General features: G+C 36.5%; 1 protein-coding gene across 3 annotated transcripts in view; it reads left to right on the top strand.

The window, feature by feature from the left end:
- Positions 1-14,359, top strand: part of HOOK3 (hook microtubule tethering protein 3) — a 106,619-nt gene that overhangs the window by 60,029 nt on the left and 32,231 nt on the right. For all 3 annotated transcript variants that reach the window (XM_046648401.1, XM_046648402.1, XM_046648403.1), the window contains exon 14: positions 11,239-11,308. In XM_046648401.1, coding sequence (XP_046504357.1) covers positions 11,239-11,308 — 70 coding nt within the window. The remainder of the gene's footprint in view (positions 1-11,238; positions 11,309-14,359) is intronic.

Here is a 14,359-nt window from a genome sequence, read left to right as displayed (position 1 = left end):
ATAGTATCAGCAAAAATATTAGATTCATTTTAAGATGATTGCACCAATAGATGAAAATTTAAAACTTGGTGAAGAGGCCATGAAAGTGATATAAATTTTAAACTGTTACCCAGATTTTATGGCAAATGGGCTATAGTTATGAGACCAGATTTACTAGCTTACTTTATATTTTAATTATTTTTAAATATTTGAGTTTTCTTAGGTCAAAAGCATAACAATTTGTTAAATAAGCTCTGTTAGTAATAATTATGGAAAGTTTCTCATCACCACTTCAAAAGTATATTAAACTTTGTAAATCAGTGGGTTTTTTCCAAGTGAGATGTGAGGTGGGTATCAATCCATAGAAAACCACTGTCATCACAGCAAAGGAGCAGCCCCCAGCTGCAGGTTCACCCTCCCCCTCTCTTCCATGGGCACGCTGGGGCACGTGGGCTTCCCACTCATGGCTCGGACAGCTCCTCTTTGTTCACGCCTCCTGTAGTAACCAGCCCTTGGCTTTTCAGTCACCTGAAACTGGAATTTTCCTTTTCTTCTGCCTACAATCTCCTTTTTCTCCTCATTCCTTCTGCCAAACCTGCTCATTTACTTCATTTTACCTTTAACCCCACTCTGATGTTTCTATTGATCGACTCTGGCCTCATCCTCTGGCCTCATTTTCCAGCTTACCCAACCTGCATGTCAACTAGTATTTTAACTATGTCCTTCTCATCACCGCCATCTTTCCTTAACCCTCTTGACCTATTTCTAGACCAGCTTGTCAAACCCTAATTCAGATAGGCTAAAGTTTTTTCTCTATGCCAAATTACCAAGGCTAGCTAAAGAAACTTATGTATCTTTCTTTTTGTTTCTTTTTTTTATTGAGGTATGATTGATATATAATGTTATATTAGTTTCAGGCATACAACATAATGATTTGATATTGTATATATTGCAAAATGATCACCACAATAAGTCTAGTTAACATCCACCACCATATGCAGTTATAAATTTTTCTTCTTCTGATGAGAACTTTTAAGATCTACTCTCTTAGCAACTTCCAAATGTGCCGTACGGTATTAAATATAGACACCATGTTGTACATTATTCTCAGTCATGTTGTAGGTGCACCTGTTCACCCTTTGTGCCCATCCCCCGCCCCCCTTTCCCCTGGTAGCCACTAATCTGTTCTCTTTGTCCACATGTTTAAATTCCTCAGATGAGTGGAGTCATTCAGAGATTGTCCTTCTCTATCTGGCTTATTTCACTTAACATAATTCCCTCAAGGTCCATCCATGTTGTTGTGAATGGGATGATTTTATTCTTTTTTATGGCTGAGTAGTATTCCATTGTATGTGTATATATACACCATATCTTCTTTATCCAGTCATCAGTTGGTGGGCACTTAGGTTGCTTCCATGTCTTAGCTATTGTGAATAATGCTGCGATGAACATAGGGGTGCATGGGACTTTTGGAATTGCTGACTTCAAATTCTTTGGAGAAATACCCAGTAATGGGATGGCTGGGTCATACGGTATTTCTATTTTTAATTTTTTGAGACATCTCCATACTGTTTTCCATAGTGGATGTACCAGTTTGCACTCCCACCAGCAGTATATGAGAGTTCCTTTTTCTCCAAAACCTCTCCAACACTTGTTACTTTTTGTTTTGGTTATTTTTGCCATTCTGATGGGTGTAAGGTGATATCTTAGTGTGGTTTTGATTAGCATTTCCCTGATGATCAGCGATGATGAACATCTTTTCATGTGCCTAGTGGCCATCTGTATATCTTCTTTGGAGAATGTCTGTTCATGTCTCCTGCCCATTTTTTGATCGGGTTGTTTGATTTTTTGTTGTTGAGTTGTGTGAGTTCTTTATGTATTATGGAGATTAACCCTTTGTCAGATATATGACTTGCAAATATTTTTTTCCCAATTAGTGGGTTTGTTTTTTTGTTTCAATCCTGTTTTCCCTTACCTTGAAGAAGCTCTTTAGTTTGATGAAGTCCCATTTGTTTATTCTTTCTATTGTTTCCCTTGTCTGAGAAGACATGGTGTCCGAAAAGATCCTTTTAATACTGATGTCAAAGAGTGTACCGCCTACATATTCCTCCAGAAGCCTTATGGTTTCAGGTCTTACCTTTAGGTCTTTGATCCATTTAGAGTTTATTTTTGTGAATGGTGAAAAAGAATGGTCATTTTTCATTCTTTTACATGTGGCTTTCCAGTTTTCCCAGCACACTTTCTTGAAAAGGCTTTCTTTTCTCCATTGTATGCCCTCAGCTCCTTTGTCGAAGTTTAGCTGTCTGTAGATGTGTGATTTTATTTCTGGGCTTTCAGTGCTGTTCCGTTGATCTGTGCACCTGTTTTTGTGCCAGTACCATGCTGTTTTCATTACTGTAGCTTTGTAGTATGTTTTGAAGTCAGGGATTCTGATGCCTCCAGCTTTGTTGTTCTTTCTCAGGATTCCTTTAGCAATTCGGGGTCTTTTCTTGCCCCATATGAATTTTAGGATTCTTTGCTCTATTTCTGTGAAGAATGTCATTGGGATTCTGATAGGTAGAATGGACATTTTAACTATGTTTATTCTTCCAATCCATGTACATGGAATGTCTTTCCATCTCTTTATGTCGTCATCCATTTCTTTCAGACAAGCCTTGTAATTTTCGTTGTATAGGTCTTTCACTTCCTTAGTTAAGTTTACCGCGAGGTATTTTATTCATTTTGTTGCGATTGTGAATGGTATTCTGTTCTTGAGTTCTTTTTCTGTTAGTTCATTTAATAACTAGAGTATAGAAATGCTTCTGATTTATGCAAATTGATTTTATAACCTGCAACTTTGCTGTAGTTGTTGATTACTTCTAAAAGTTTTCCAGTGGATTCTTGGGGTTATCTATATATAAGATCATGTTGTCTGCAAACAGTGAGAGTTTCACTTCTTCCCTCCCTAGTTGGATTCCTTTTATTCCTTTCTCTTGCCTAATTGGTCTGGCCAAAACCTCCAATACTATGTTGAATAAGAGTGGTGATAGAGGGCATCCTTGTCTCGTTCCTGTTTTCAGGGGGATGGTGCTCAATTTTTCCCCATTGAGTATGATGTTGGCTGTGGGTTTGTCATACATGGCCTTTATTATGTTGAGGTAGTTCCCTTCTATGCCCATTTTGTTCAGAGTCTTTATCATAAATGGCTGTTGGATCTTGTCAAATGCTTTCTCTGCATCTATTCAGATGATCATGTGGTTTTTATTCCTCACTTTGTTGATGTGGTGTATTACGTTGATTGATTTGCAGATGTTGAACCTTCCCTGTGTCCCTGGTATGAATCCCACTTGGTCATGATGTATGATTCTTTTGATGAATTGCTGAATTCGGGTTGCCAAAATTTTGTTGAGAATTTTTGCATCTATGTTCATCAGCGATATTGGCCTGTAGTTCTCCTTTTTCGTGCTGTCTTGTCAGGCTTTGGTATGAATGTGATGTTGGCCTCGTAGAATGTGTTAGGAAGTGTTCCCTACTCCCTAATTTTTTGGAATAACTTGAGAAGGATAAGTATTAAATTCTCTCTGAAAGTTTGGTAGAATTCCCCAGGAAAGCCATCTGGTCCTGGGGTTTTAGTCTTTGGGATGTTTGTGATTGCTGTTTCAATCTCTTTCCTTGTGATTGGTCTGTTCAAATTGTCTGCTTCCTCTTAACTAAGCTTTGGGAGATTATAGGATCCCAAGAATTTGTCCATTTCTTCTAGGTTATCCATTTTGTTGGCATATAATTTTTCATAGTATCCTCTTATAATCTGTTGTATTTCTGTGGAGTCTGTTGTTATTTCTCCTCTTTCATTTCTGATTTTGTTTATTTGAGCTTTCTCTCTTTTTTTCTTTGTACGTCTGGCTAGGGGTTTGTCAATTTTATTTATCTTCTCAAAGAACCAGCTCTTTGTTTCATCGATCCTTTCTACTGCCTTTTTTGTTTCAATAGCATTTATTTCTGCTCTGATTTTTATTATTTCTCTCCTACTGCTGACTGGGCTTCATTTGTTCTTCTTTCTCTAATTCAGTTAGGTGTAGTTTGATTGCTTATTTGGGATTTTTCTTGTTTGTTAAGATGTGCCTGTATTGCGATGAATTTCCCTCTTACTACAGCTTTTGCTGTATCCCATATGAGTTGGTTTGGCATGTTATCATTTTCATTTGTCTCCAGGTATTTTTTTATTTCTTCTTTGATTTCTTCAGTGATCCATTGCTTGTTTAATAGCTTGTTGTTTAGTCTCCACATCTTTATGCCTTTCTCAGCATTTTTCTTGTAATTTCTTGCTTCATAGCATTATTATTGGAGAAGATGCTTGTTATTATTTCAATTTTTTTAAATTTGTAGAGGCTTGCCTTGTTTCCCAACATATGGTCTATCCTTGAGAATGTTCCATGTGCACTTGAGAAGAATGTGTATTCTGCTGTTTTTGGATGGAGTGTTCTATATATGTCTATTAAGTCCTACTGCTTTAGCTTTTCGTTAAGCTCCACTGTTTCCTTGTTGATTTTCTGTCTGGATGATCTGTCCATTGATGTGAGTGGGGTGTTGAGGTCCCCTACTATATTGTGTTATTTTTGATGTCTTCTTTTAGGTTTGTTAATAGTTGTTTTATGAACTTTGGTGCTCCTGTGGTGGGTGCATAGATATTTGTAAGCATCATTTCTCCTTGATGAAGTGTCCCTTTGATCATTATGTATTGGCCCTCTATGTCTCTCTTTACCTGCCTTATCTTGAAATCTGTTTTCTGTGATATAAGCATTGCAACACCTGGTTTCTTTTGTTTGTTATTAGCTTGGAGTATTGTCTTCCACCCCTTCTCTCTGAGCCTGTGTCTGTCCTTGGAGCTGAGGTGTGTTTCCTGGAGGCAACAAATGGTTGGATCTTGTTCTTTAATCCATCTTGCCACTCTGTGTCTTTTTATTGGAGAGTTCAATCTGTTTACATTGAGGGTGATTATTGATGCATGAGGGCTTAAGGCTGTTATTCTGTTGCTCGTTTTCCAGTTTTCCTGTGTTTCCTTTGTTTTTCGTCCTGTGTGTTTTAGCCTACCCATTGACTTCTGCAATTTATTATGCTGGGTTTCTTAGATTTTTCCTTATTTATGGTTTGTGCCTCTGTTCTATTTTTTTTGTGTAGTGGCTACCCTGAAGTTTTTATTCAGAATCTCATGCATAACATAGTGCATTTACTGGCGGTCTCTTAGTTCCTTAGCCTAGACTTTTTCAGTCCCTTTCCTCCTCCCCTCCTAAATTATTATTTTCACCTCTCATTCCAACTTGTGTTGTGAGTTTGTGGTTAGAGTGATGGGTTTGTCTTTGCTGTGGTGATTTTGTTCCCTTTATCCTAATTCTGTAGTTGAATATTTGCTATCTTGTTCTGATTCTATTTGTCTCCCTACTCTGTGTTTTGTGACCCCTTTCTCCCTTTTTTTCTTTTTTCAGATATGAGGGCCTTCTTGAGGATTTCTTGTAGTGGAGGTCTTGTGGCTGTGAATTCCCTTAGCTTTTGTTTGTCTGGGAAAGAGTTAATTTCCTCCTCATATCTGAAAGATATTTTTGCTGGATAGTGTATTCTTGGCTGAAGATTTTTATCCTTAAATGTTTTGAATATGTCATTCCAATCTCTCCTAGCTTGTGAGGTTTCTGTAGAGAAATCACTGAAAGTCTGATAGGAGTTCCTTTGTAGGTTATTTTCTTCTGCCTTGCTGCCCTAGGTAGTCTTTCCTTGTCATTCATTTTTGCCATTTGTACTACTATATGCCTTGCAGTAGGTCTTTTTACATTGACATATCTATGAGATCTGAAAGCTTCCTCCACACGCATTTCTCTCTCAATCCCTAAATTTGGGAAGTTCTCTTCTATTATTTTGTTGAGCACACTTTCTGCTCCATTTTCCTTTTCCACGCCCTCAGGAATTCCGATGATTCTTAAGTTGTATTTTCTCATTGAATCTGCTAATTATCGGAGAATTTCTTCAGTTTTTTAAATTCTTAGTTCTCTTTCTTCCTCTGTCTGGGGCCATTCAACCTGTCTATCTTCGATTATGCTAATTTGCTCCTCTGTGGCATTCAGGGAATCCATATTATGTATTATCTGGTCCATTGTATTTTTCAACTCTGGTATTTCTGATTGATTCTTCTTTATAGTTTTAATCTCTTTTGTGAAGTAACTCCAGAACTCGTTGAGTTGTTTCTCCATATTTCCCTTTACCTCATTGAGTATTTTGATGATAGCTATTTTGAACTCATCTTCACTTTAATTTACTTATTTCCAAGTCCTCAGGACATACTTCTGTATTTTTACTGTTTTCCTTTTGGACTGGAGCTTTTATAAATTCTTGGATGGTAGAGGACTGGTTTTTGCGCATGATGCTATTATTCAGTTGCAGTTACAGTCTGTCACCACTAGAATGGGATCGAGAGCCACGCGTTCTGAGCCCTCCGCCTTCAGGTGCAATGGCAGAGCACAGCGGGGATTCGGGGAGGAGGGGCACTTTCTCTCCCATGCCAACCTGGATTCTGATCAGCTCTCACTCTCTGGTTTCTTGGGGCCCTGGCTTGCTGTGGTTCCCCCACGCAAAAGCTTTCCCCCGTTAGACGGTTTCCGCTGCACGGGCGGTGGGAGTCCTGGAGGATCCCCGGATGTGTGGCCCCTCCCCTGCTCCTTCCCTCCCCGACAGCAGCAATCCCAGTCTCTAGGGGAGGGAGCAAAGATCTCTCTTACCTGGTTCCAGCTCCTCTGAGGGCGGCTCCAGCCTCTCCGCCCTCCGTCGTTTGGCTGCTGTGGGTCTCTGATGATCTCTGTGTTTTTAGGGTGTTTTGGTTGAAAAGCAGTTGCTCCTTTTGGTTGTAATTTGGAGGGGAGAGAGTCTGGGGGGAGCTCACCTGACGTCACTCTATTTTTAATTTTTTGAGGAACCTCCATGCTGGTTTCCATGGTAGCTGCACCAATTTGCATTACCACCAGCAGTGCACAAGGGATCCCTTTTCTCTGTATCCTCACCAACACTTATTATTTCTTATCTTTTTGATAACAATTCTAGCAATGAGGTGCTATCTCTCTGTGGTTTTGATTTCCATTTCTCTGATGACTAGTATGTTGAGCATCTTTTCATGTACCTGTAAGCCATTTGTGTGTCTTCTTTGGAAAAATGTCTTCTCAGGTCCTCTGCCTGTTTCTTAATTGAGGGTTTTTTTTGGCTCTTGAGTTCTATGAATTCCTCATGTATTTTGGATATTAACCCATTATCAGATATATGATTTGCAAATATTTTCTCCCATTCAGTAGATTGCCTTTTCATTTTGTTGATGGTTTTCTTTGCATTGTGGAAGCTTTTTAGTTTGATGTAGTCCCACTTGTTTATTTTTGCTTTTGAGAAAATTATATATCTTTCTTGACTGTCTTCACCAAAAAAAATCATTTCTAATCATAATTGGATCTTCACTGCTGCCTAGCACTGCTTTCATATGTCTCTAATCCACTCTATCTGAGTTTTTCCAAAATTTTAAGAATCTAGCCTTAACTTTAATTGTTCAACTCTCTCTCTTGTGTGTCATCAAGAAAAGAGAGATCATCTTATATAAACTTTCACATTTGTTTCTTTGCTACCTATAAACCTGTAATGTTTTAACCTTCTTTGTGTATATATTCATGACCTAGCAATTTTGCTGTAAAACTTTACCTTAATGAATTAAAGCATTGTTTATAATAATGAAACTTGAAAACAGCCTAAAAGTTCAGTACTACCGGAATGGCATTCTCATTTAACTGTATATTGTAGGGCCATTAAAAAAAAATGAGCTATATGGGGCTGGCCCAGTGGGATAGTGGTTAAGTTCACATGCTCCGCTTCAGTGACTCGTGGTTCACAGGTTCAGATCCCTGGGGTGGGCCTAGCACTGTTCGTCAAGTCACACTGTGGTGGCATCCCACATAAAATAGAGGAAGATTGGCACAGATGTTAGCTCAGTGACAGTCTTCCTCAAGCAAAAAGAGTAAGAGTAGCAACAGATCTTAGCTCAGGGCCAATCTTCCTCACAAAAAAATAAATAAAATAAAAATGAGGTATGTCTTATATATGCCTGACGTGGAGAGATGTATATGTTATATCACACAGTTAAAAAAAGTGGGTGTCATCATTCATAATAAACACTCTCTGCAGACTAGGAATAGAAGGAAACTTCCTCAAGTAGTAAAGGACATCCATGAAAAAGCTACAGCTAACGTCATATTAAATGATGAAAGACTAAATGCTCTTCCCCTAAGATCAGGAACAAGACAGGGATGTTCACGCTTGTTACTTCTGTTCACCATGATATCAGAGGTTCTAGCCAGTGCCATCAGGCAAGAAAAAGAAAGAAAAGCCATCCTTGGGAAGGAGGATGTAAAAAATCATAGATTTAATAAGTGAGTTCAGCAAAATCTCAAGATGTAGGATCAGTATACAAATACCAATTATATTTCTGTGTACAACCAGTGAACAATCTGAAAATGAAAGTACAATGGGATCATAATAAAATGCTTAGGAATAAATTTAACAGAGGTACAAGACTTGTACACTGAAAACTATAAATCATTGCTAAGAGAAATTGAAAATCTAAATAAATGGAGAGTTACTTCATGTTCAGGTATTGGGAAATTCACTACACTTAAGACTGCAGTTCTCTTCATGTTGGTCTAAAGATTCAGTGCAATCCCAATCAAATTCTCAGCAGACTTTTTTGTAGAAATTGTCAAGCTCATCATACAATTTATATGAAAATACACATCAAGTATTCCCAAAAACAATCTTGAAAAGGAAAAGGTTGGAGAACTTACTTATCCTGATTTCAGCACTTCCTATAAAGCTACTGTAATTGAGCAGCATGAAACTCACATGAGAATAGATATCACATTAATAGAATGAGGAAAAAAAACCACATCTTCTCCATTGATGCAGAAAAGGCATTTCACAAAACCTAACACTCTTTCGTCATTAAAACCTCAGTGAACTAGGAAGGGAACTTCTAGAGCATGATGAAGGCCGTATATGAAAACCCACGGCTAACATCATATTCAATGGTGAGTGACTGAAAGCTCTTCCTCTCTCAGGAACAAGGCAAGGATACCTACCACCACTTATATACTTCTGTTCAACATAGCACAGGAAGTTCTAGCCAGAGCCATGAGACCAAAAAAACAAAATCTGAATTGGAATGGAAGAACTAAAATTATTTCTCTTTGCAGATGACGTGATCTCGTGTGTCTAAAACCCTAAAAAATTCCACAAAAAAACCTGTTAGAACTAATAAAATGAATTCAGCAAAATTGCAGGATACAAAATCAACCTACAGAAATCAGTTATATTTCTATATGCTGAGAATGAACAACCGAAAAAGGAAATTAATAAAACAGTTCCATTTACAGTAAGATCAAAAGGAATAAAATACTTGGGAATAAATTTCACCACGGAGGCAAAAAGTCTTGTACCCTGAAAACAACAAAACATTCTTAAAAAAAATTAAAGAAAACCTAAATGGAAAGATATCCCATGTTCCTTTAAGACTTAATATTGTTAAGATCACAATACTAAGTACAGTCCTTCTTAAAATACCAATGGCATTTTTTGAAGAAATAGAAAAACCCATCCTAAAATTCATAGGGAATCTCGAGAAAGGGATCCCCAAATAGCCAAAACAATCTTAGAAAAGAAGAAAAAGGTTGGAGTGTTCACACTTTCTAATTTCAAAACTTAATATAAAATTAGAATACAATACAATAAGGACAGATATATATATACCAATGGAATAAAATAGAGAGCCCAGAAATAAACCCTCATGTATGTGATCAACTGATATTCAACGAGAGTGTCAAGACCATTCAGTGGGGGAAAGGACTGTCTTTTCAACAGATTGTGCTAGGAAAACTGGGTATCCACATCCAAAAGCATGAAATTGAACTCTTATACCATATACAAAAATGAACTCAAAATGGGTCAAAGACTATAAAACTTTTAGAAGAAAACAGAGGAAAATGTTCATGACATTGAGTTTGGCGATGATTCCTTGGAATTGATACCAAAAGCACAGACAACAAAAGAAAAAATAGATAAATTGGACTTCGTCAAAATTAAAAAGCTTTGTACACCAAAGGACACTATCAACAGAGTGAAAAGGCAACCCCCAAAATGGGAGGAAATATTTGCAAATCATGTGTCTGATAAGTGATTGATATCCAGAATAAATAAAGAACTTCTGCATCTCAACAACAAAAAACAACTCAGTTCACAAAGGACTTGAGTAGACATTTCTCCAGTATAGATATACACATGGCCAATAAGCACATGAAAAGATGCTCAACATCCTTAGTCATTAGAGGAATGCAAATCAAAACCACAATGAGACAGCACTTCACACCCTTTAGGATGGCTATTACCAAAAATGAAGAAAAATAACAAGTGATATTGAGGATGTGGAGAAATTGGAACCCTCCTGCATTGCTAGTGGGAATGTAAAATAGAGCAGCCACTGTGGAAGAGTTTCGTGGTTCTTCAAAAAGTTAAACTTAAAATTACCATATAATTGACCAATTCCATTCCTGGTTATATACCCAAAAGAATTCAAAGCAAGGACTCAACCAGATACTGGTATACCAGTGTTCATAGCAGCATTATCCAAAAAGCCAAAAGATGGGAACAACCCAGGTGTCCATCAGCAGATGAATGGATAAAGAAAATGTGGTATGTACATACAGTGCAATATTATTTGGCCATAAAAAAGAATGAAGTTCTGATAAGTGCTGCAATATAGATGAATTTTGAAAACGTCATGTTAAGTGAAGTAAGCCAGACACCAAAGGACAAATATTGGTATCATTCCACTTATGTGAGGTTTCTAAAATGGGCAAATTCATTGAGACATACAGAAAGTAGACTAAAAGTTATGAGGGGCTAAGGGAGAAAGGAATGGGGAGTTACTGCTTAATGGTTACCGAATTTATGTTTTGGATGATGTGTTTTGGAAATAGATAGTGGTGATGATTCCACAACATAGTAAATGTACTTACAGCCACTCAGTCGTACACTTAAAAAATTGTTCAAATGATATAATAATAATGTAAGGCAACTCTAACCTGGTCTTTTACTTGATTTAAACAAGATTTCAGCTGTTAAAATTAATGCTCAAAGTTGGGTTTCATATAGAAACCAAAGGAGATGGTCATGTTCTCTCTCAACTTTGCGTTCGTGTTTGTATATTTTTAGGGTTAATGCCTCTGGCAAGTCAAGAATCTTCAGATAGTCTGGCAGCAGAGATTGTTACACCTGAAATCAGGTAAGGACATCATGAGGTTCACAGTCACACTGCACTAGCACTTTGAACATGAACTCAGTATTAAATGTCCGTGTTTTCAGCATGTAAAGTTAGAAGCTCCTTCAACTAGCCCCAGAGACTTGAATTTTGATTTCGATAGGACGTTTCACACGTACACAGCAATCTAATCTATGCTTGGGTATCCTTAGCAGACATATACAATGAAACCAGTTGGCCCAAAGACAAAGGTTATGCTTAGCCGTCAACCTGCAAAATATTTAGTCCCTAAGGTTTATCTGTTAACTACGTGGAATGGTCTGGGAAGGATAGAATGCTGTAGACAGGAGGAGTTATCTCCCTATCTCTACTACTCTTCCCTCAGTAGCACCTTACATTTTTATTTAGTCATAGTAGTTTAAAAATTCCATTTATTGGGGCTGGCCCCGTGGCCGAGTGGTTGAGTTCGCGCGCTCCGCTGCAGGCGGCCCAGTGTTTCGTTGGTTCGAATCCTGGGCACAGACATGGCACTGCTCATCAGGCCACGCTGAGGCAGCGTCCCACATGCCACAACTAGAAGGACCCACAACGAAGAATATACAACTATGTACCGGGGGGCTTTGGGGAGAAAAAGGAAAAAATAAAATCTTTAAAAAATAAAAATAAAAAAATAAATAAATAAAAAATAAATAAAAATAAAAAAATTCCATTTATTTCAGTACATACCTGGCTTTATGTGTAAGAATGAAAAATTGTTGCCGGGGGGTGGGAGAGTGGGGGCAGTGCAGGTAGGCACCAAGTGTCCAGCAGAAAGAGAACGATTACTCCTGAAGATTGCTTTTACCTTCTTTGGGTATATTTGCCAACTTTTTAAATTGACGTTGGCCTTGATTCTCCATAACATTCTTGAGGGTATTAAATAAAATAAAGGTTGTAAAAGTTTTATAAACTGTGAAAGTTACAATAAGCATTCAAATACTTGTTGAATAAATGGAGACAATATTAATAGATTGTTGTGGCATTTAAGGAGGACAGACGAAAGGAGTATAAAGCAACAGCAGCTCTGGGAGCATCATCTATGCCTTTTACTTTCTGCCATCTGATATGGTACTTCATTACTGAACCAGTAAAATTTGTTGATTGAATGAACTCTTATTATTAATGAATATTTATAAATAAATGGTTATGTCCAAAAAAACAATTTTTAAGGATCTTATAGGTAATAGTTGGATTTTTAAACTGAGGAAAAAGAACATGATAAAGATTCGACAAATAAAATGGCTTTTTTGAGTATGACTCAGTACAAATTAAAATATACTCTGTCCAGAAGAGAGCTATCAAGAAAATGAATGATAAAAGGGATGAAAATTTTGCAACATAGGTCATAGACACTAGGCTAATATTCTTAATACATAATGAAATATCTGTCAAATTTTCAAAAGCTTGTGACAGTTTTCACTGAGTTAGTTAAGGGTGTGGAGAAATTGGAAACTGCATAAACTAGGATAAAAGATTAAAGTGGTACAACTTTTTTTTTAATTATTAATTTTTTGAAAATTGAGATATAATTGGCATATAACATTGTATTAGTTTTAGGTGTACAATATAATGATTGGGTATACGTATATATTGTGAAATGATTACCACAGTAAATTTAGTTAATATCCATCACCACACATAATTTAAAAATTTTTTTTTGTAGTGGTACAACTTTTCTTCCAAGCAGTTTGGCAGACTGTATATTGTCTAAGCAAATTTGCCTATCTTTTGACTCAAAAATTACTTTGCTGGGAACTAACCTTAAGGAAATAACCAAAAATATACATACAACTGATCATTGTTAACATGTTAAAGCTCAAAATGGGTAACAATAAATGTCCTATAATTGTATGTTGATTAAATAATGATTCATCTATGTATTTTAACATGTCATTTAAAATATTAAAGTATAATATTCAATGATATGAAAAGATTATGAAAATTTAAGTGTAAATATCAAATGTCAACGTAATATGTGCAGTGTGATCCATTTTTAAAAGTGTCTGCATGTATGTACATATGCATAGAATTAGAAGGCTATATATAGTTCAGCAGTAATTATTTTGTACCATTGGGTTATGGAGGGTTTGTATTTTCTTCTCATTTATTCTTTTTTTCCCCATGTTGAGTGTTTTACATTGTTATATAATTTTGTAATTACGTTGTAATTAATTACAGTCCTTGAAAAATATGATAAAGTCATTGTTGTCCATATACAAAATATATCGAGTTCTATATAATTGCTTAACTTGGACCACAGATTTGACTCTCATCTTTTCAGTAGCAAAAGTAAAAGCACCTTATAAGATCTGTGGTATTTACAAAATAAGAGCAGACTATTTTGTGTATTTATTATCTTGTTTTTGTTTTTTCTTTTTCCATGAGAAACATAGCTTTTCATAGTGCCTGGTATTGGTAGTAATCTTCTTGGGGCCATCTAAAGATGACCCTACGTAAAGAATGAATTAGGTCTTCAACAAGTATATCTTGAATTGTATCTTTATATGAATTGATGTTGAGTTATATCATCTGTGCAGTAAGATAGTGGCAAGTTTTGTGTAGCCGTTGCTTTTAACATCCCTCAATCTAAGCTTTTGGCATAACACAAAGAGCACAAAACAGTAACTTGGGTCTGATAATCTGGCTTGTTGCAAGGATACAACTTTATGTATCTGTAGGAGTGGGTGGACTGCACATCTTGAAGGCATTTTTCATTGAATATTATAATTTTCCACCAAATGATTGGTAATTTAAGAGCATAGCATTAGAGATTAGAGATCCTGGTTTTTTGATGAGGACCAAAGAACAAATGTATAAGTGCATTCATAGCTTTAATATTTACATCAGAAAGGAAATAGGATTTTAAAATCTCTTTCATTATAAATCATGATATTTGAAGATTCTGAATCTTTAGATTATCTTTTCTAAAGTACTTACTTAAGACCTAAAATGTAACGTCTTAGCCAGTGACAACAGGAACTACATTTTTTGCAGATACTTTGTTTTCCATTTCTGTTCTTTGTATTAGATCTGTAG

This window comes from Equus quagga, chromosome 22 (genome assembly GCF_021613505.1).
Source record: "Equus quagga isolate Etosha38 chromosome 22, UCLA_HA_Equagga_1.0, whole genome shotgun sequence".
Lineage (NCBI taxonomy): Eukaryota > Metazoa > Chordata > Mammalia > Perissodactyla > Equidae > Equus > Equus quagga.
The sequence above is the reverse complement of the archived record's forward strand: the minus strand, read 5'-3'. Positions and strand labels throughout refer to the sequence as shown.